The 22,435-nt window shown below is 39.1% G+C and overlaps 1 protein-coding gene across 5 annotated transcripts in view; it reads right to left on the bottom strand.

The window, feature by feature from the left end:
• Positions 1-22,435, bottom strand: part of KIAA1328 (KIAA1328 ortholog) — a 176,705-nt gene that overhangs the window by 16,158 nt on the left and 138,112 nt on the right. For 3 of the 5 annotated variants that reach the window (XM_054053605.1, XM_054053606.1, XM_054053607.1), the window contains one exon: positions 18,853-18,961. In XM_054053605.1, the coding sequence (XP_053909580.1) occupies positions 18,853-18,961 (109 nt within the window). Of the gene's footprint in view, positions 1-182; positions 584-16,543; positions 16,899-18,852; positions 18,962-22,435 lie in introns of those variants that run through there. The other 2 variants (XR_008447657.1, XM_054053608.1) reach the window with 2 other exon arrangements.

Genomic DNA, 22,435 nt, shown 5'->3' with positions numbered 1-22,435 from the left:
ACAGCCTTTGCACAGCAGAATTTGGAGAGAAGCTGTGGAATAGAGTAATGACATCACACCTTTGCTAACTGAAATGAACCATGCTTGGCAGTGTTACACGACAATCCTCCCTCTCCAGTGAGATAAATAGTATTAAAGAGCTAAAGAGGACTTGGTCTTGAAAGGGGCTGAGCACTGCTGGTTTGCCCATGGCCTTCTGCACACCAAGGAGAGACAGTGAACAAAGGACACCGGATCCAGCAACACCATCTCAAAAAACTTGTGCTTTAAGGCAAGGCTGATAGATTTTTCTCCCTCGGTTTTCACCCTGGCTTCACCTGTGATCACATGCAACCAGCTGTAATTACTGAAATAAGAGTTACTGCTGCTCTCATTCCTCCTTGCTGCACAAACAGGCCATTTTCACTTACCCAGCAGTTAGAGACCAACACCTGCTTTCCTCACCTTTCTGCACGCCCATCTCAATGCTCCCAGTCCTCAGTTATCTTACCTCTTTGCTCCTGGTAACTCAGCCTTTTCTATTGTTTCCTCATCAGACTTTAGCTGAGCCTCTGCTGCCACGTTACCAACCTGTCAAACATAACTGAAAGGGCTTTCTTTATTGTTTTTGTCGCTGTGTACTTTAAGTAGCTAAAAAAACAACAAAAACACCCCAGATCATTTATTTTAAGGTATGGCTGCAGGCAGCTGAATTGGCATAACTGAGGTTGTAATAATCCTGGAAGGGGGAACAAAGACATGAGTACTGGGAAGCAAAGAAACCTTTTAAATCAGATCTTCCAGTGACAGAAGAATAATTTACAATGAAGTTTTAGTACAAAAGAAAGAAATTACAGAACCACGGAACCACCATGGAGTTTAACAACCACCTCTGCAATCACTCTGTTTGTATTGTCCTCCTCTCCCCTCCCACACACCCTTTTCTATCTCATCAAGTCTGAAAGCTCTTCAGATCAGAAAATGAACCTCAGTATACGTACAGCACCTGGGGCCCTGATTCTGCTGTGATATTACATAATAACTTTGCACTTCAGAGCATGCTTAGCTTTTATTCCCTCTAAGCACCCTGTCATCACAGTATGTCTTCAGCAAGATTTTCACCCTTTATTGTTCTGGGCCAAAACTAAGCTGTCATCATCTTTTCTACCATACCTCATTCCTCTACTCCTCCTGCCTTAACAGCCTTTCTTCTCAATTTTTTGCTCTTACAAGTTCGTCCCTGAGCATCCTTGCCTGAAAGCAAGCTCTAATTCAAGTAATATTATTTAAAATTGTGCTTTTTTTCCTTTATATTGTACTAAAGCCTGACAAAGAGTTGCATATGTAAGTCACAGTGCAATTTCATACCTCCCTTCTGCCACACTCAGTGTTGCCCCTTAGTTTTGATTTCTTTTTCACAATTCATCTCTTTGTCCTAGTTTGCTTCTGGCAACGTTGGGACCACCTTACACCCCATACCTTGCCTAGAACTTTGTGGTTACTTAGTAAGTATAAGAAGAATTTTAAGGGGTATGGCTTACCAGAAAAAAAGCCCTACCACTACAGCTGGCAAAGTCCATCATCATTTACATGGATTAGCAATCTGTCTTTTTTTTTTTTTACAAGCTCAGTCCAAATTCCCAGCCTGCCTGATAATAAATCAACTTTTTGCTTCAGTTGTAGAGTCACTGGGAGATCTGCATAGTTTTAGGTCAAGCACTTATAACCATTTTATGATTCCAAAGTTTCTTACCTTGCCATTTAGTTACTGAACTGTGAGCTTTCATTGACTTTCTAACTATAGTGGCAAGAACTGCTAATAGCTATGCAAGATTTAAAACCTCATTGAGCAGAGGAGCAAAATCAGACTGCAGTAGTTTTAAGTACATATTGGGGTGGAAGTGTGACCCTGTGGAAGCCAATGGAAGTGTTGCCACTGGTTCACTGGGTTTGGGTTTCTTCCCTGCCAGCTGCCATTTGTTGTATTGAGGTGAATAGGCTTTCTATTTTACAACCTGGAAATGAAACGCCTCAGGCAACGTTTGGAAATTATTTATTTTATCTTTTTCTTTTCTCTTTTTTTTTTCCTATCTTGGTGAAATATTCTACACGCAGTCGATTGCTGTACCTAAACACCAGCTCATCCATGGATCTGTATGATCTTTTCTCTCCTGCTTGTCAGCCTAATTTCTTCTGCAGTGGCTTGGAGTGTTTAATAGCAAAATCTAGCACCCAAATTCTTTTGTTTCATAATTATCTCTGCCCTGTCAACTATATCAGTGAAAACAAGTTACCATTAGACAATTCAGATACCAGCAAACACCAAGTTGTGATAATACAGAGTCCTGTATTACTGTCATTATAGAAAAAGCTGGTCTAGAAAGGTTTAAAAAAAAATTAAATAAGCCCAGCACTTCTAAATGGCCCAAAACCTAAAGATATCTTAATTATTCTTCAATATCTTAATCATTTTGTAGAATCATGATCTTGTATAATGGCCATTTAAAATGAAAGGTTTGCTGCTCTGCACAGTTGCCACTTCCTTCTAATTGTGAATTAAAGCATAATTTAGCATGGCTTTATGCCAGCATGACTAGAAAAAATTACAGACACTAACTCTGGTTGAAATAGGGGGGAAAAAGCAGTTAGATTTCTTTAAGCAATAGAAAATCACTCACCAAGTTGTACTTTAAAACAAAACACTAAAGCTTTAAGTTGACAAACTGACTTGAATTAAACCACATAAAGTGCTTGCACTGTAAATCTTACAGGGCAAAAGTGATGGTAGGTTATCATTCTGTTTATTTGCATGCACTTTGGAGAGTTCAGGGCAAGTATGGATACGCATTCATTCTATTTTACGCCACACATTACTGAAAACACATTCCCCATAAATAATTCATAAATGCATTGTCTGAAATTTCAGATTCCAAAAATACAACATGATTTTCAACTTTATGGTTGCTTGGTCTTCGAAACAGAAATAGACAATTGGATGGATGGACTTGGCAAACCTGATAAGAACCCATCAGTCAAAATTACACTCCAGAGGTAAACACAGCTCTTGATCCCTGGAACAGCAAGGCCATGACGATAGCCCCTGTGCTTCTCCCAGCTGTCCCTTGGTAGGGAACAGGGAGAAAGTGAGAAAATGAAGAAGTAACAAGGCAGTGAGAAGAAAGTGTTGAGTCACATGCTTGACTTTGAAAAGAACACTAGTTAGGTGAACCACAATGCCTTGCTGTTCTATGTTCATGAGCTGAGTGTGTAGCCAGAGAGGAGAGAAAGGATGCTTTACAGTACAGTGGGGGCAAGAGGTTGAATGTGCACAGAAATCCAGAGGAATTTAAATTTAAGGTATAGTAACAGTCAAAATACAGAGAATGGACATATGTCACCTTGCAAAAAGCCCATTTCTGTGGCCAGACTGCACCACAAACCTGAGCTCTTCTTGTTGTTCTCAGCTTTTAATTGGTATCACTTTGTTAATGCCAATGACATAGCAACTGGCATCATCTTTTATGCCAGCTATGCTAGAATAAGAAAGGTGAATAGGATCCTGCAGTTCATCTAAAGTCTTAATTTCTGCAGGAGGCACAGAACACTCACTGAAGAAACTGAAGTATGCTTCATAGGCCAGAGCACTTAAGATTTGTATGTTTTGTGATCCTCTGTCTTGCTGACTATATATATATGTAGTTTATGCTCAGTTGCTTCTTTTTCCCTCATGATGTACTCAGAAACATCAAATCTGCTTTTCAGTCAGACTTGCTGAAACCCTAACTCTGAAACATTTGTTCCGTTCTAACACCTGCCCTGTCAGAGGCACACACAATTTCGGGTACCTTATCTAATGAAACCCTTGCTGTCCAGCCCTAACAGAACAGCCCAGGATCAGCCTGTTCACCAACTTTTATTCAAGTCAGTTTGCTCCAATTTGCCTGAGAACAAATGTTGCAACTGAGCTCAAATGCCTGGCATCCCAACGTATTTGTTGCCTGCGAACAGACCATACACAGAGTCATAGAATGGTTTGGGTTGGAAGGCATCTTAAAGATTATCTCGTTCCAACTCCCCTGCCATGGGGATGGACACCTTCCCCAAAATCAGGGTGCTCAAAGTCTCATCCAACTTGGCCTTGAACACCTCCAGGTATGGGGCATCTACAACTTCTCAGGGCAACCTGGGCCTGTGCCTCACCACCCTCACATTAAAAAAATTCTTTGTAATAGCTAATGAAGAAACAAAGCTTTCATAAAAATTGTATTCCAGTACCCATCTGCTATAAAACTTTGTACTTGGCACACAGTGTGGAAGGGTTGGGACTATCTGCTGCTCCACTCATTTCCAGGTGTGCTGAGCTCTCTGGGGTAATCTTTAAATCAGCTGAGATTTCATACATCAAAGATGAGGATACATAATTCAAGAGACGCCACTGAGACAAAACAGTAGCTGTAAAAAATGCGGCATGCTGGGTGCCTGGTTTAGCATGTCAAAGAGGGGCGATGGCTGGTGAGGAGTCGCGTGCAGTCGGCACAAGAGCATAACATGTGGCAAAGCAGGTAAAGTTGTTGTAAGCTTCGTAGGGACACAGGCACAGAATAGGCTTGATACTGTGCAAGTACCAAGTTAGAAGGCACCCTACAGAAAAAAACAGCAGTAAAGCACAGAGTACAAGGCTCTTAGGCCTGGTGTCCCTTGGCTGTAGTCATTGCACGCTAACAACCTCTTTCAAAAACTTTACACAGGTGGTAGGTGTCCTGCTGAGATAAATTACCTACTTTCAGTTGCTGAACAGATGGGCAGGGAAGTGAAATTTTAGTTTGTTCACTCCCAGCAGTAACTAGCAAAGATGATCTCGGGCTCTGCAGGATTACTTTTCGATAACCAAACATCTCTGGATAGTTCACGTTTCTGTCAGGAACTACATAAGAACATGGATACGCTACAAAATAAGGCAGAGTATTTAAAGGCTCAAGAGTCTGACGCTAAGCCTGCCATTCTCATATTCTTCTTAATATATTCTAGGCTAGGAGCAGACAGAAAGCATACAAAGAGGGACCTCAACAGGCAAAAGACATGGGCCCATAAGAATCTCGCAACATACAAAACAGGAAACGAAGTCCTGCACTTGGGGAGGAACAACCCCAGGTTCAAGCATATGCCAGGCTTGACTGGCTGGAAAGCACCTTTAAGGAGAAGAACCTGGACACTTGCTGCCCCGGTAGACAGAAAACTGAACATAAGTCAGCAAAGGCAAGCACTGCCAGCAGGTCAAGGGAGGTGACTCTTCCTCTCAACTCAGCCCTGGTGGGACACAGCTGGAGTGCTGTGTCCAGTGCTGGACTCTCCAGTACAACAGAGACATGGACACACTCAAGAGAGTCTAGTGAAGAGCAATGAAGGTGATTAAGCAATAAAAGGAAAATCTGAGAGAACTAAGACTGTTCAGCCTGGAGCAAAGGCAGCTCAAGGTGACCTTATAAATGTGTATGAATACTTCATAAGGGGAGAAAAAAGATGGAGCCAGGATCTTCTCAGTGGTGCCCAGTGAAAGTACACAAGATAATGGGCATGAACTGAAATACAAGAAATTCAATCCAAACAGAAGAAAAAAAGCATTCTTACTATGTAGGTGGCTGAACACCAGCAGGGGTTTCCTAGAGAGGTTGTGGAGTCTCCATCCTCAGGGATATTCAAAACCAGACGGACAGTCCTGAGTAGCCTGCTCTAACTCACTCTACTCTAAGCAGGAGCTAGGAGTAGAGGCTGTCCAGAGATGACTTCTACCCTCAGCTATGCTGGGGCTTCATAGTGGTGCATTTCTCCTCACAAACACATCAAACCTCACGGACAGCAAATGACAAAGGGGCACGACTAGAAAGGGCCAGACTCTGACTTACCCATACATTAGAGGAGGCATAGTGCAACCAGGGAAGCTTAAAATGTCCAGCCCTGCAAACCAGGACACCCTCTAATTCAATCCAAACTTTAACAAAGGGCTTCTTCCCAGAAAGATTTGTAATTCTTTAAACCCAGATTGGATGCATAGGAAACATGACAATGTATTCAAACAAGGGTTCGCCCTCCCTTCCCCATCTACCTTATCAAATCTCTGGCATTTATTTGTGTACAAATACATCATAGTGTAGAATACAATCCTACACACATTTTTTTTCTTTCTGAATAAGAAGGTCATATCCACAGTTTAAGAAATTTAGCAAAAATACATTCAGTAGACTCACTTTAAACTTGCAAATATTTTTTCTGGCACAAATCCCCAGCTAACTTTACAGCAAGACCTCTCAAAGGAAACAGAACTCTTACTTAGAAAAAAAGAAACCATCGCACTACAAAATGAATGTGACCGAGGGACTTACCCTTCTATGCAACAACACGAGCAGAGAGCACAGAGACAGTGAAGTCCGCAGGGCGTGAAATTAAAATTTTCACACAGATACAATGAAGTAATGATACAATGTTACAACCTTGGCACAAAAATCTTCTGGTTTGAGTAAAGTCAATGTCATGTGATGTTACGGTTTGTGCACCAGCAGAAATGGTCTGCTGCTAAAAAGTTCATAACAAAACAGTAGGAGTGAAAGCAAGAAAATTGTACTGATAATTACAATAGGCTTATACATTCCAGTGATCTAGATGTTCCTTAAAGATGCCCATCACAGTAGTATCTAGCTGTCACTGCAGGCTGAGTTAAGAAAGCACACTTTTATTTCACGCCTAGAAATCTAGGAGCTGAAATGCCCTAGGAGATAAGAAAAAGAAGAATGAAAGAAATTTGAACTCGGCGAGGAAGGGGGAGAAAGAGGACATCTCTTATTAGCTCAGTTTGTGGGCTATAAATGAGGTGGATATGCACATTCCAAATTCCAAGCATATGGATAAGAACAGGGATGCACAGAGCAATTAACAGAGTCAAGCAGAAGCTGGGATGAGCAGCAGCTGGAGCACTGTTAAAGTCCTTCTAGGAATTGCTTCACCTGTTACAGTAAAAAGGGAAGGCACTGCTGGAACAACACAGGCTCCTCAGCAAGGACAAGGTCATTGGAACAAAAGCGGAGCTCAAAAAATTCCTGGCAGATTCACATACAGGGACACAAACAAAATTATAAGAACCTGCCACCACAGACTTGCAAAGCTTCAAACAGCACCTTTTATACCAAAAATACACCCACCCAGTGAAACACCAAATTATCAGATAATCTGCATGGAGCAGGAAGCATTTTATTTCTAAGAATATGAAAAAGTCTGCAAACTCATAAATCATAAAGCTGTTTGTATATTATGATATTTCACAGATACCTCATAGACTGACAGACGTGCACACATTCTACAAAATGCATTTACAGTTCTGAATTAAGGGGGTTGTGAAGAAGAGGGGAGTCTGAATTCAGTACCACTGCTCACCTCAAACCACAATTCCATGATCGCAGACATAGAAGTTAGGCACACAAGTACTATTGGTAACACATTTCCAGCAACCCTTCCAGAAATGTAACAGAAAAAGTCAGTCTAACAGTGCAAAGGTCATTCCTTACGGCATGTTTCTCAGCCTACTGATCCAAGATGGTACACACAGAGAAACACATAGCCAAATGGGACTTAATAAAATCTTCAAGTATTCAGCTTATTAATTTTTTTTATTTTTTTTCTCATTTCATTCTACTGATTTCATTAGGTTAGACTTCTTCATCTTTATTAAAAAATAATCAGAAATGAAATGTCTCAATAAACCCAATTTCTGTTTTAAGTAGTAAAAGATGATTCGATGCAGATGAAGCAAAAATGAAAGTTAAAAGTACAATGGCATTAGAGGCTTTGAGAATCTCCTTTAAAAGGTTTTAAATACATTATATATTAGTACTCTAAGATGTCTCTGTTTTTTTACAGAAAAAAAAGAACTTCAAAGGCAATTTTTTCATAGAATCATAGAACAGTTTGGTTTGGAATGAACCTTTAAAGGTCATCTAGTCCAAGCCCTCTGCAAGAAGCAGGAACATCGTCAAGTGGATCATTTTCACTATATTCTCTAACTGTATATATCAAACCAAAATCCTTTAAAAGTTATAAGTAGAAAGAACTAAAGGAGGAAAACAACACTTAAGCCACCACATTAAAGGAAACAGAGCTAACTTTATGCAGAGCAGAAAACAAAGACACAATACTATTTACGTAAAATGTTTAATTTTCCGTCACATTTTCAAATTATTACCTTCCCAACACATTCAAAAGGAAATAATTTAACTTTTTTATTTCTCCCTTTACACCCCCACTCCCCTACTGCGAGCTATAAATGATGTACCACCTCATAAACAACACAGAAAGGATCAAAATTATGATACATGACCCCAAATTACCTGAGCACTAGAAGCATGTTCCTCTGAGAAACTGAAATGCTCAGTATAATCAGTATCTAAAATTAAATAAATGGTAAAAAAACACCCAAGATACTGTTATCCTTTAACTTTATCTAAATGTTGTGGAACTTGAGTACTCTCGTCACAGCCCACCACAAAGCCAAATTTAAGAATGTTCTATAATATGTGTTTTTTAAAAGGAAAAATGGTCTAGGAAGAGAAAAGTCACACCTACAATAAAAACATTTGTGCGTTTAGCTTGAACAAAAATCTGTAACTAAGCACTACACCATCAACTCTTTGTTTCCTTCAAATTTGTATTAGACATCTATAAGGTATGTTACATGATTTGGGGTTCCCAAAAGCAATGCTGGAAAGCCTATGAAACAAAAACGTATTTAACAGTTTAATACTCTTTACAGTGAAACAATGCCATGGCTCAGGGACATGGTTTAGTAGCAGATAGGAATGGTTGGACTCGATGATCCAAGAGGTCTTGTCCAACCTGGTGGTTCTATGACTTTCCCTACCCCAGTGTGGAAGATACCTTGGTTATTTCATTACCCTACCCAGAGAAAATCAGGATCCAAAGGTGCGGTTACTGTGTCCTATTGAACTAATTCCAGATACGTAAGATCATGAGATTCAGACTTAAATCCAGATACTGGATTTTTCCATGTCGGAAATGCCTTGACAAGTACATTAAGAGATAAACATGTAGTTATTTAAAAATCATTATTCTAATCCATATATTATGGATGACTTTATCTGAAAAACTCTACAAGTTAGAGAAAACTACAATGACAATGATCTTGGAGTACGTGGAGTTAAGAACACAATAATGACAAGAATCAGGATACAAGCTAACTGGACCTCAGTTCTCTGTCTAAATGTTGCCCACTGAATGTGTCATCTCACAATTCTGCCTGATGACCACCAGTTTCTCCAGCAGACAAGACAATAAAGAATTGTTCCCAATTAATTTTCTGCATGTGACTTCGGATTTTATGAACTTTTAGTAGTATCCTAAACTTATCCACCTCTTTTCCAAGCTTAGGAGTCCTGCTCTGTTAGGTTTTTCATTCCACAAAGTCTCTCACATCTGGGGCCATCCATTGCACTAGTCTGATATGGTGAACAAAGATTAACAAAGATTACGTATATTCAACATGTCTATGGAGCAAGATTTCACTACCGCAGTCCTTCACTTCAGAAGTAGAAACAACATAAAAATGAGAAAGTCTGTTAAAAAGAAATTCTAAGGGGCAGTTAAAAGGGTGGAAATATTTGCAAATGGCACATGTATGTCTAACAGATATACTAGGGTTCCAAAAAAGGACACACAACCTATGGAGAAAGAGGTCACAAAGATTAGAATTGTACAGCAAAGTGGAGCTAGTAGAGGAGACGCTTATGTCCAGACAGGTCCAAAGAAATAAAATAGCATACAACAAACTGACAGATCAAGTAAAAAAACCCCAATAACATCAACCCCCCAAACAAAAAAACAAACAAAACCCCAAAATAAATCCCAGCTAAGGATTAAGGGTCATCCTGCTAAAGGCGTAATGTCTAATACCAAATCCCACTTTAAATACATCAAAAATAGGAGGTTTGAGTATCTGCGAAAGACAAGAGAAGACAAAGGAGCACTAAGATTCTTAAGGCCGTAGCAGTACAGCACAATGAGGTGATGCATATTAACTACGCAGGAACTTGGGAAGTTTCTGAAGCCACAGAGGACCTGGTGGAAGACCTGTCTCAAGTTGAAGTGTCATATAAATACATTACAGAACAAACCAACAGAATGAACAATAATAAATTGCTAGAATCAGCTGGTACTCACTCAAATTTCTGAAGAAGCTCAGGTATGAAATAGCTGAACTATTAACTGTACTGTGTAACTAATTGCCTAAAACTGCCTCAGTTCTGGGGCACTGAATATTTGCCACTGTAAAGTTCTTTTTAAAAGAATCTAGAGTGATGCAGAAATCTAAAAATGAAGAGGTCTTATGTTTAGAAGAAGCAGATTGGTAGGAATTATAATAAAGATTCAATAAACTTGACATACTGGTGAAGAATCTATATTCAATGGGGACCTCTACTAGATTTGTAGAATCATCATGCATTATTAGAAAGATATGGAGCTGTTGGAACGGGTTCAGAGGAGGGCTACAAAGATGACCAGAGGGCTGGAGCACCTTCCCAACGAGGACAGGTTGAGAGAGCTGGGCTTGTTCAGCCTGGAGAAAAGAAGGCTCAGAGGAGATCTTACAGCGAACTTCCAGTACCTGAAGGGGGTCTACAGGAAAGCTGGTGAGGGGCTATTCATAAAGGCTTGTGGGGATAGGATGAGGGGGAATGGGTATAAACTGCAGAGGGGCAGATTTAGACTAAACATTAGGAACAATCTCTTCACCATGAGAGTGGTGAGACACTGGAACAGGGTGCCAAGGTGGGGTGTGGATGCCCCATCCCTGGAGGTGTTCAAGGCCAGGTTGGGTGGGGCCTTGGACAGACTGGTCTTGCAGGAGGTGTCCCTGCCCATGGAAGGTGGGGAGGTTGGAACTAGAAGGTCTTTAAGGTTCCTTCCAGCCCTAAATATTCTATGATTCTGTGATTCTATAAAAATACAGTTTACATAGTCCATCTGGAGTTCCAAAAGCATTCCAGAAAACCCATCACCAAAGACTTAAAAGTTGCCATAAACTAAGAGGAAAAGTCATTAATGGACAGATAACTAGTCACGTGACAGGAAATAAAGAGAAAACATTAAAATTGGTCTGCTACAAAGCAGACACGGAGGCCACCAGTGGAGCCTCACAGAAATCAGTTAGGGCTTGAACTCTTTATTGCATTCATAAGTAGCCTAGAGAAAGGACAAGTACTGAGATGACATTCACTGTTGATACTATGCTACTCGTGCTAGAAAAAAACAAAAGCTAGATGTCTTTACTGAGGCAGAGAATTAGAGTATCATGAGAGAAAAAAAATACATATAAAACAGGAAATGGGGCAAATCAAATAGTATAAAATGCTGATTAACTCCCTCACATGACAGAGAGTTGAGAATTTCTTTTGTACGCAGGCAACTCATCAGCTCGAAATAATTGAGAAGACAGAGCTGGGTCTGCATGGTGAAACCATCTCCTCATGCATGCTGCGTTTAACCAGTAGATATGGGAAATTGGTTCAAGGCCCTGCTCAGATGACAGAAACACTGCAGTGTCCTGGTCAGCTACGTTCAAGTTATAGGGAATCGCCACTCCAAGTCACTTCTAAATAGGATTCTCCAAAGCAGTGACAACTTCCACCCTTCACAGCTTCACATTACCACAATTTTTATTGAACACATTACCACACCAGCACCTCACGTTCCTCTGAGGAAGGTGCTGCATGTTCACAATCGTACACATCCACTGCCTCTTCCAGACAGTTCAGTACCTAAAGGCTCTTGATTTATAATGCAAGCATTAAAACTGTGTTAATAAGCAAAGCATTGACCATGCAGCACAAAGGTTAACCCTGCATTTGCCTCCAATCTATAATCAAAGTATGATTGACAACTTATTTTTAGTTTCATGCATTCAGCTATGAGAGGGATAAGGTGTCAGCGTGTGTTACTGCAGGCTTATTTGACTGACCACAGGATGACAGGTATCACCATAAGGTAGTTTAGCCAATCCTAAAATAAATCATGGACCATAAAGTGTTCTGAGGGTAACTAGCTCAGTTGTCTCAAGATAAGCAATATGAATTCTACTCTAACTACACTAGCATCACATTTTTACATGGACCAACCAAGCGAAGAGAGAAAAAGGATTAATACATAAGCAACGTGGTGGAAGTATGACAGAGACATATTTTGAGACAATGGATTAAAGTAAGATGCAATTATTCTGTATACATTATTACTCAATTCCTCAGGAAAAATACTATAAACAAATTAGGAGGAGATTCCTCTGAAGGAGAAAGAGCAGAGAAGCGACTACAGGAAAAGAAATATGCATAACAGTTCCTTACTGAACCACAAAGACTGGTCTTAATTTCTCAAGCTCTACAGAAATTGCCATAACAGTAATTCCAAGGAAATGTTTAAAAGCTACAACTCAGAGCACTCAGTGTGTCCATGGAGGAAGAAAAGATAGTCAAATCAGTTTTTCTTACAAAGGGAGAAAGCAAGAAACAGAAGGAACCTGAATATACGTTTTCAAAAAAATATGATTGCTGTGATTACGAGTGCAAATGGGAACCACATCCAATGAACCAACACTCACTTAAGATTTAGTGTGGTATTTGAGAACGTGCAAGAGCAGTGGGGGGAAAAAACTGTAAAAAAAAAAGGTAATTAAGATAACAATGAAAATAATGGTAAGAAGCAGACTCTAAGAGTTAAGTCAGCTTCATAATGATTTGTACTCTATTTTGCTTTGCTTATTATTACTTTCAAACTACAATCAACTTATTGTCATACCACTGAATGATGGAAACGTTGCCAACTACTTCAAAACTGACACGTTTTCTGTTGCACTGAACATTCCCAGAAGACAATTCCCCTCATTTTAATACAAAATCCTGTCAGATCCACAGAGAAAAAAAAAAAACAAACCAAAAAATGTGTAAAGGATATGTAGCTGTAACAGACCTCCCCCAACTAGTCAACTTTGGAATAAAAGACGATCAAAAAAGACTCAAAGATCCAGTGCTAGATTAATGCAAATATCTGCCTGTTTGCAAGTGTACGTTTTGATTAAACTGGCATACATCAAGTACAATTAGAAAGGTTATTTATAACTAAGAAATACATAATTCTGCATTTTAATGAGGGTGACAATTACAGCCAACAGTTGCTAATTAACATTAATCCTTTTGCACTGCAAGTCAGAATTTCCCAATATGATTTTCATTGTCAGCAACGGACACACCAAAACTGTTATCGCAAAGCAGCTATTAGGTAGGCTGCTTTGACATAAATAGGTGTTCCTGCTACACACAGTGAAGAAAAAGAAGCTGATGATGTGTTAAATTTGATAACCTCAGATGTAAATACAGAATGTCATTTCAAAATTTACTTTATGTCGACAACACAAAATATAATCAAGGCTTATCATTTTCATGGCTGAACCCAATTCCAAGTTTCCCAAGAGCCAGGCTTTGCAGGTTAAATCTGATTTTAACACAAGCTTGAAATTTCCCATTGTTAAATTTGGTTTTGATCCCACTCCTGGGTTCACATCTGCCTTTCACCCCTGAGACTTCGGAGTGTAGATAAGAAATAGTGTTTGCCCAGTCTGTATCAGTTTCTGAAGTAAAACTCTGGAGCAACTACTGAAGATAGGAATGATGACTAGTGACTGATTCCCTACTGTAGCATATCCTTTATCATAAACTTTTTTCCTATGAAAAGTGTCAAGAAAATTTTGGTTCTCAAACCCCCTGAATTTTAAATCCTAGCCTTCCAAAATTGCTCTGAAGTATTTCTATTCATTGATTAAAAATTTCTCTGTAAAATAAATGCCAAGTCTATAATAAGAACTGTTGACCTAATTAAACACTTCTATTTCAGATAGCCACAATCCTCTAAAAGAGAGATGATTTAGATTCGCTATGCATGTCTTTCCAAAAGAGAAGTTATCTCTGTTTTAGCCTCTCAGTCGTCATCTTTTCAGACAGAAGCACTAGAAAACAGTCTTAACAGTCTCTTTTCACGGGGTTCTTTAACAGGAAGAGAGACCTGGTCCAAACACCCTCAGAGGCACAAGATCATAATGCAGCCAGTAAATAAAGCCTCTAGAAGAGTGCTGAGGTGCTCACCATCTGGGTCACGCAATTGGAGTGGGATCAATGTCAGATATAAGTAAATGAGAAGGCAGAAAAGGAGAATTGTGAGCACTAGGCAAAGAAACCTATAATGCACTTCTTACAAAGCGCTGTAAAATTCACATTTATTTTGTAAGTATGAGATAGATGGGTTATTTCTACATACAGAGGTGCCCAACTAAAATCAAGATAAGTGATATTAATGTCCTATGGTCAGTATTATTGAACCTCGAAAGCAATAAACTATGAGTCGATAAATATTACATTTGCAACATAGTTAACATTCTTCTACTGTCTCTGGCACTTATTACACATTGTAACCGCAAGTCTACAATACATTATTCATATTTGGGGTGTCACTGAGTGATGGATTGCTGTAAGAGAGGCTGTCCTTTAAATAAATCAACAAATAAAAATGCAAATGTTAACATTTTCAGCCACAACTTTTTCCATCTTGAATGGGGAATGAAAATTTCACATTATATCGACAGCCAGCAGAGAGAACAATTAACAACCTACACTGTGAATAAGAGAGATTAATTTGCCAACGTCTGCTTTTATCACTTGCATATGGAACTGTATTGGACTTTTTGTGCTGCTGGCTTTGGCAGGGAGCAGGCAAAACTTGCATCTCCCACCACACTTTAAACATGCTTTTATTCCCTCTAAATATTCCTAAGTTAGACCTGGAATGAGAGTTTTCTCCTCATTTCCCTCCCATCTCCCTTTTGAGCCTTGAATGGTATCTGATCCTAAGTGGGGGGAAAAAACCCAAACTAGTATTTTGGCAGTGCTTCCTTAGATTCTACAGGAGAAGGAACTTCACAGTATTATCTTAAGAACAGAACCATATTAAAAATCCAACATGCACAGATCTGAAAGGCAACTACCGCATAAGTAAGGCAAAAGCTTAAATCTCATCACTGTCGTATTTCCTAGCACTCAGCATAACAGATCAACTCTAGACTATTCCAGTGTGCATTATTAAGTATACAACTCTGCACATTATATTTTACATCAGATATTAATTTGCTTAAAAGTCCCTGAATACACATTCACCTGAGATGTGCTGGGCAATTGGGTAAATAGTTTTGTTTTTAAAATGTCCCTAAACACAAATTTACACAATACAATCTGTTTATAAAAACTCCAACAGGCCAGTGTAGTCTAACAGATAATAATATACCTCGAATATAGTATTCATATTGCAGTGAATACAGTATTCATATTGAAGGAAGTTCTAAATCACTTATTTTAATGGTTACAAGAAACTTCACTCCAAGACAGTGCATTCAGCTAGCATTAAAGCTCTGATTTAAAACGGCAACAAGAAAACACAAGCTTAATGCTGAAATCCCAGACTATCACTCAATCCCTTAATTTACCTAACTGTTCTTAAATTCACTTCTTAGATGTCCAAAGTGAAAAATGTTACAGGAGAATTATCTGTTTCCATAGTGAGCAGAACAAGCTTTCCCTCTGTCTTTTTAAGTGCTTGATGATCAGCAGTGTTATAGGACCCACTGTGCCAAACTCAATGCTACCATTTCGGCGGGGGGCGAGCCTGGCAATCATACCAGGGATGTAATCAAATTAAATGGTCTTTCACAAGGCACAACTTACAAGGCTTCCTTCGCCCCCTCCGCCCAAGAAAAGAATAGCTGAAAACTTTGATTTAGAGCAGTTTTATTTCTGTTTTGCAACACAAAACTGTTTGGTTGGAACCTGTACCTAAGGTAAGATTATACCTAAGGTAAGACCTAGCTTATGTAAGAACTTCATTACTAAATGAAAGCACACAAACGCCACTACCTCCCCTTTCTATCTACCTTCCAGCTCACAGCCAAAAGCCAGAGTCTTTCTTCTAGACAAAGACAATAATGACGACAAAGATGTCTCTGGTCAGCAAAAAAGGCAATATTTAAGATAGTCAGAGAAACTATGCTTGAGGGGTAAGGAATAAACTTACTCTTGCAAATTTGCCCAGCCCCAAACCTGCCTGTGATGTTTTGTCTTGCAAATATATCGTCTTTGGTCTAGATAAATAAGCACATGGAGAAGAAAAGCTTTCCAAACTTTTTTATGCTGTGAACATAATTTCAAGGGGTTCTTGCAGGTGTAGACATTTGGCTTAAGAACACTGGATAACCAAACACGCAATGCTTGGCTGCATTACAAAAAGCAGAGACAGACATACATAGAAGCATCATGGGCGAACAAATTCACTACAAGCCGGACTCAGGATGCCAGATAAAGAAATGTTATTTTGCTTTCAGAGAAATCACTGAAACCACCTTGTGCACATTCATTCTGCAAGTCTGGTCCTTCTACAGGTTAAGCACTAAGGTGCTCAAAGCATACACTTTTACCTTCTAAAGGCTAGTTATTTCTTGTCCCAGACACGATTCGTTCTGAGAGAGAGAGAGAGAAGAAAGTAGGACTGCAGTGATTTTTCCTCAAGCAGGAGGTAGCTGTAGCACACTGAAGCCGCCAGTTGAGCCCTGCCAAGACAGGCTATCAAGGCAACGCATTTTCTACCTGCCATGCCTGCTTATCCAGCCAGCCCTCCCCAGAAGCTGTGCTAGCACCTCGATGCCTTGCGCTGGCAGGGAGCTTCTGTCGCTTTCCAACACCTTCCCCCTGGCAGGCTTTCCATTGCTGCTACTGCTGGGTGCCAGGGTTTGTGCTAGTTAAAGCTGGCACAAACACGAGTTGAATCTAGTCCTATAAATTTAAATAGTCAAAAGTAATTAGGTTTACACATAGTGCCAAATAAATAAATTTGCTCTTAGGCTAGGGCTTTGTGCTGCAAGTTTCAAGGCCATGCCAACTGTTGTGGTTAAGCTGTTAACCCCACCCCCCCCAAATCACAGATTATAACAAACATGCTGACAAACCCTAACTTTAGTGGCACAAAAGCTGCAATAATTCTCAATATCGATTAATTTAGTTAGTTAAACCTGCAGTCTAAGCTTATAACCATTCAGTGATAAATTGAGACTGACCTGCTGCCCAAGCAGGTTTTTTGATGAAGGATAGGATCAGCTTTAGGTCTCCACAGAAATACTTGTCCATTTACCATTTTCAATTAGAGAAGGCCATGAGTAAGGGAAAGCACAACATGGCTGCTTAAACTGGTCAATTATACTTACAGCACCAACGGAGAGAAAGAAAGCAAGGAAGTGTGGGAGAGAGCACCCCAGAAACAGAGGATTTTTCAAAATTCGCAACAAGCGGGTAAAGCAAACCTTTAGGTCTGATAGCTAATCAGACTCCTTTTACTGATGACTTCATCTGATATGACTTCTAACAGCATATTTCAACAATTATTTTACTGTCTTCTGTGGAAAAGAACGGACCATCAATCCTCTCGAATAGAATTCCTTTTTCTAAGCAGTTGTTGCACGACGTGAATAATTATGTCTACTCCTTAGTACTTGAATGGAATCTCAACTTATCACTATTAGATGGTATGAAGCAGTACCTTTACACGCTCTTTATCTGATATTACCAGCTTGCAAAGGTAACCCTTGTATGTAAGAGAAATGCTTAGGCAACCTTGTGGTTCCTGTTTGTTTAAACACAGTCACTTCTGGGAAACAGAGCCCAATCTATCTCAGTTCTTAAATCCTCCAAGAATTATCATCCCTTCCTTCACAAGAAAAAAAAAGTGTTTCCATAGCAAGTAAGTACAAATTTGTCAATATTGATAGTGGTTTTTCACCTATTATATATCACAAGTTCTCTCAGAAGATAGAAATAAACTGCCAGCTGCTGCCAAGAATACAGGGATGATATCAAGCATACATTTTCCTAGTCCACTGGGCCAAGAGAAGATTAAATCTGACTCAAGCCCTCCCTTTCTCCAAAAAACATTTAACTCTTCTTATGATCGGTCATACATCCTTATAATTCCACTGCACAAAGTCATCTAACCAGTGGTGTAAAACATAGCAAATTCCTACCTTAATCTGCATTTACTTTGTGGCTTAACCAAGATTTTATTGTGAGAAAATTTGGGATATGATAAAGAAAGGCAAGGATTGTATGCTGTTTTTCTAGGCACTTACTGCTAGAACTGTAGTCCTGCCTGAAGAAGGCAAGTTGGTTTTAGACTCGTCAGTGTATCAACAATGCTGCTTTCTGTTTTTCCATTGGAGCTGAAGTGCTAATGCTGTTTTTCCAATACATTTATTGCAGGTATATAGTATAATCAAGAACTGCTGACTTAATGTGATTTTGTTGCTTGTCATTAAACATAAAATAACTCTGGTACAAAACATTTTAAAAGAAATGCCATTTGATAAAATGGGGCGGGGGGGCTAATACAGGGGGGATTAAAATCTTCAAGTGGATTTAAAACCTAACAGGGGTTAACACCATCCATTCAAATTATTTACAAATGTATTTAATGTGTCAGGACTTGGAACATAAAATACTTCCTGTTCAAAATCTGAATAAAATTAAAATGTTAGAACTTGGCATATTCCTGCTTTCCTTATTCTTACAAGCAATTTAAATCTTACTATAAATGTCAAAAGGATATGGTAGTTTTTAGTTTACATTATCCAGCTCGTGCTAGCATGAAATATCAGAAATTCAGGTATTTCCCTACAACTAGGAGAATTTGATGGTTGCATTTGCAGCATCTTAAACCAGAGATTACCTAGCAGCTTACCGTGAAGTGTCATGCTGGATTGGCGATGTGGCTGTGGATGCAAGCCTTTTGCTGCTGCCTATCAGCACAGGAGACGTGGCTGTATCCTTCCTAGGTCCTGAAGTTGTCCCTGTGGAATGAAGTGAAGACAAGCCAGACATCAGGGGCTAGTAAATTTTGGACAGATGTTTTGTGATTTTGTATTATTACAGAACACTGGGGGTAAAAGTTGCCACACTTTTGGAGTGCCATATATACAGTGAAATGGCAACCAAAGAACTCATCAGCTGGCAGTACCATCCATAGAATGCACTTCAGAATCACACAGAATGAAATCTGTAGAATAAGTCACACTCTGCCGCCTCCATCTTACTGTCCAACGTTTGGCAGTCTTGCACAGTTACGATTTATAGTTGTTCACGGGATTCAGCTTGTCTCACAGAGGCAGTTCTCACGAAATGCTACAAGATGTTAGCTTTCCAAGTAAGAATATAACTCTAGCAGTATTTTTCTTTCAGTAAAATAGAACTGTTAGTCCATTCCTTCTTTCCCTTCCCAATAACTCCTGAATATAAAATAATTCAGCAGGACCAAAAAGATCATGTTTGAGGTACTTGTCCAGTCAGGTTTTTAATGTCTCCACTGACAGTGAACCAACCTCTCTGGTTCCAGTGTTTGACCACACTCACAGTGAAAAAATTTTTCTGAATAGACATTCAGAATTTCCCAAGTTGTATTTTTTTTAACATTGTCTCTTGCTCTGTTACTGATGGCTTTCAAGAACAGTCTTATTCCCTTTTCTTTATACCCTCTCCTTAAGTAGCTGAAGAAAACAGGAAGATCTGCATGGAATCATATCTTCTTAAGGCTGAACGCACTCAGCTCTCTTAGCACGTCCTACACTCCAGCACCCTGCCTGTCCTGGTTGCCTCTGCTAGACTCCCAACAGTTTGCCAATGTTCTCCTTGAACTGTAGAGCCCCAAACGGACATAACACTCTACAGATACAGACTTAACAGAGTTGATGAGAGGGGGAGTGACACTTCATTGACGTGATGACCACAATTTGCTATTATGGCACAGCAGGATAGGCACACTGCTGCCTCGTATTCAGTTTGCTGTTCAATAGGAAACCCCATTCCTTTCTAGCAAAAATGCTTTTCAGGTTGTCAGCACACAGCTGATCCTATTACATGAGATCAGTCCAACCCAGCTGAAGTCCCTTGAATACTGGGCCCTACCCTCCAGCAAACTGGCAACCTCCCCAGTGAGTGCTGTCTGAAGACTTGCTGAAGATGCATCCCGTCCCACTGTCCAGGTTGTTGACATTAAGAGGTTAACCACTAGCAACTGGCTTTCAGCTGGACCGACCACAACCCTTTCTGAGGCTGGTGGCCTAGACAATTTTCTACCCATTTTCCACCTTTTACCCATCTATCTGTGAACTGGGTCTTACTTACAAGACTTAGTCAGAAAACTTGCATATACATAGTCAGAGGTAAGTGGAATAGACAAAGTAGGAGTAATCTGTTCTGCTACGCAAAAGCCTGTGGGCTTAAGCTTTTTTAATCTAGCCTGATTAGTTCTGTCCAACCAACATCACTTAACTGAACAGTAAATATAGGGGAAACTGCAAGTCTCTGCAAAAATTAAAGTCAAACCAGTATTTACCTCCTTAAGTGATTCTCTTATGCCTAAATATTTCTCAGCTCTGTGAACAGGGACATTATCTACCACCCATGCTGAAATATGAAGCAACACCACAAGGTGTAACTCCAGCTTTGGCACAAAATTCACAGACTTCCAAGGGACTAAGATTATTTAAAATATTAGACTTATTTAAGGTGTATACAAATATATACAATCTAGTAAAACACATTTTTTAAGTTATATTCTAGGGAGATTAACAAAAAAAATGGCTTCTTCTTGCCCTACTATAAAGTATTCTGCTTTAGTTTCATACAGTTAAAAAAAATCTTGCCTAACAAACAGTTAATTATTAGTGAAGGAACTCCTAGAAATATCATGGGGCTATAAGTTGATTGTGTGCCCCTGGTAACTTGATAGTGTGCCAGTCCATGATAAGAAGAGTAGGTATGCATATAAAGACTGGAAGCCTCTTGCTTAGACTTTTGGCTTTTATGATGGAATACAAGATATTTAGAAATCATTTCACGTGACAGTGGAATGAGGCAGCTGGATTTTAAGAAACTAATATCGAAGTAATAAAAACCTGGTGAGCATGGGAGAATACATTCAATTCCTAATACGAGAAAAGGCTGGCACGTTGTCAACATAGTACATAACATACTAGATTCATAACAAACTAGATATATTTCTCCGAAAAAGAAAATATATGGACTCGTAAGAGGCCAATACAGCCTCAAGGGGACTGTTCAAAGACCCAAGTTTGAAAATATTACCAATGTTAGAAATGGAAAACGAGAAAAGGAACTAAGTAGGGATATACTGAGGCTGTTAGGCTGCACAGACATAAAGCATGGGTAGCAAGAAATCCTGAATAAGCACACAAATAAACAAAAAAAGTGTTTAAAAATACATCTTGGAAAAGGCATACAAGTCGACTGAGGGGAAAGAAACATCAAGGAGTAAGCAGGTCTATGAATGTACGAAAAAGATTAAATCAATAATGATCCTAAAATGGCCAAGCTACTCATAACTTCAAAATATACTACGAGAAAAAAAATAAAGAAAAGGAATATTGGCAAGTAGGAGATAATGAAGACCATGTTGATGTATAATACTTGTCTATGTAAAGCTGATGAAAGGAAATTACCGGGGGGGAAAAAAAAAGATACAAATTCTTTAGTCTGAAGGATATATATTTCAGGGCTAAAGGGAATTAGTTAATGAATTTATGAAGTGACTGGTAATTATTTATGAAAAGTCATAGAGAACTGGGGTGATACAAATGACAGCAAATTAATTAGATTTGCAGGTGTTCGAAGACAGTATGAGACTGGAGACCTTGCAGATGATCTAGAAAAGAAACATGGAAAAAGAATAGACACATTCACTCTTGGAAAAAAAAAAAAGTTCATATATGGTGTGCTAATCTAAATTCTGACACCGATGGAAAGAATCTGAAGTAGCAAAGATTAAAAAAAAACCTGAACTAGATATAACCCTGCAAGGCAAGCTACCCCCAAAGCAATTACAGATGTCTTCTAAATGGTAATGTTAAGAATACTATTTTCAATTTGGTTAACTTGGTTTAAGAATGATTTAAAGTAGATTAAAGAATCATTTGAGTAAACTTAAATAGCTGTATATTTCTGCTTGAGAAACAGACAAGTAAAACATGAAGAAAGTGGGGAAATACAGCAGTCTTCATTTTGAAAGTGTAAACACTAAGAATGAAGAAATACAGTTGAGGCTGGTTTGAGCAGTAATGGGATGAAAGTAAGCAAAGGGAAATCTGGGCTGATAATCATGGAAAAAATCTTTATGAATTGAATAATACTAATATTCATATAGCTTAACATTTATATAGTACTTCACATCTTCAAAGTGCTTTGCTAATACGAACTAATTGCTCTATTCGATTGTAGGGAAGAGTCTTCCCTCAAGGGAAGAAATTCCA

The sequence above is a fragment of the Cuculus canorus genome, chromosome Z (genome assembly GCF_017976375.1).
Source record: "Cuculus canorus isolate bCucCan1 chromosome Z, bCucCan1.pri, whole genome shotgun sequence".
Classification (NCBI taxonomy): domain Eukaryota; kingdom Metazoa; phylum Chordata; class Aves; order Cuculiformes; family Cuculidae; genus Cuculus; species Cuculus canorus.
The sequence above is the reverse complement of the archived record's forward strand: the minus strand, read 5'-3'. Positions and strand labels throughout refer to the sequence as shown.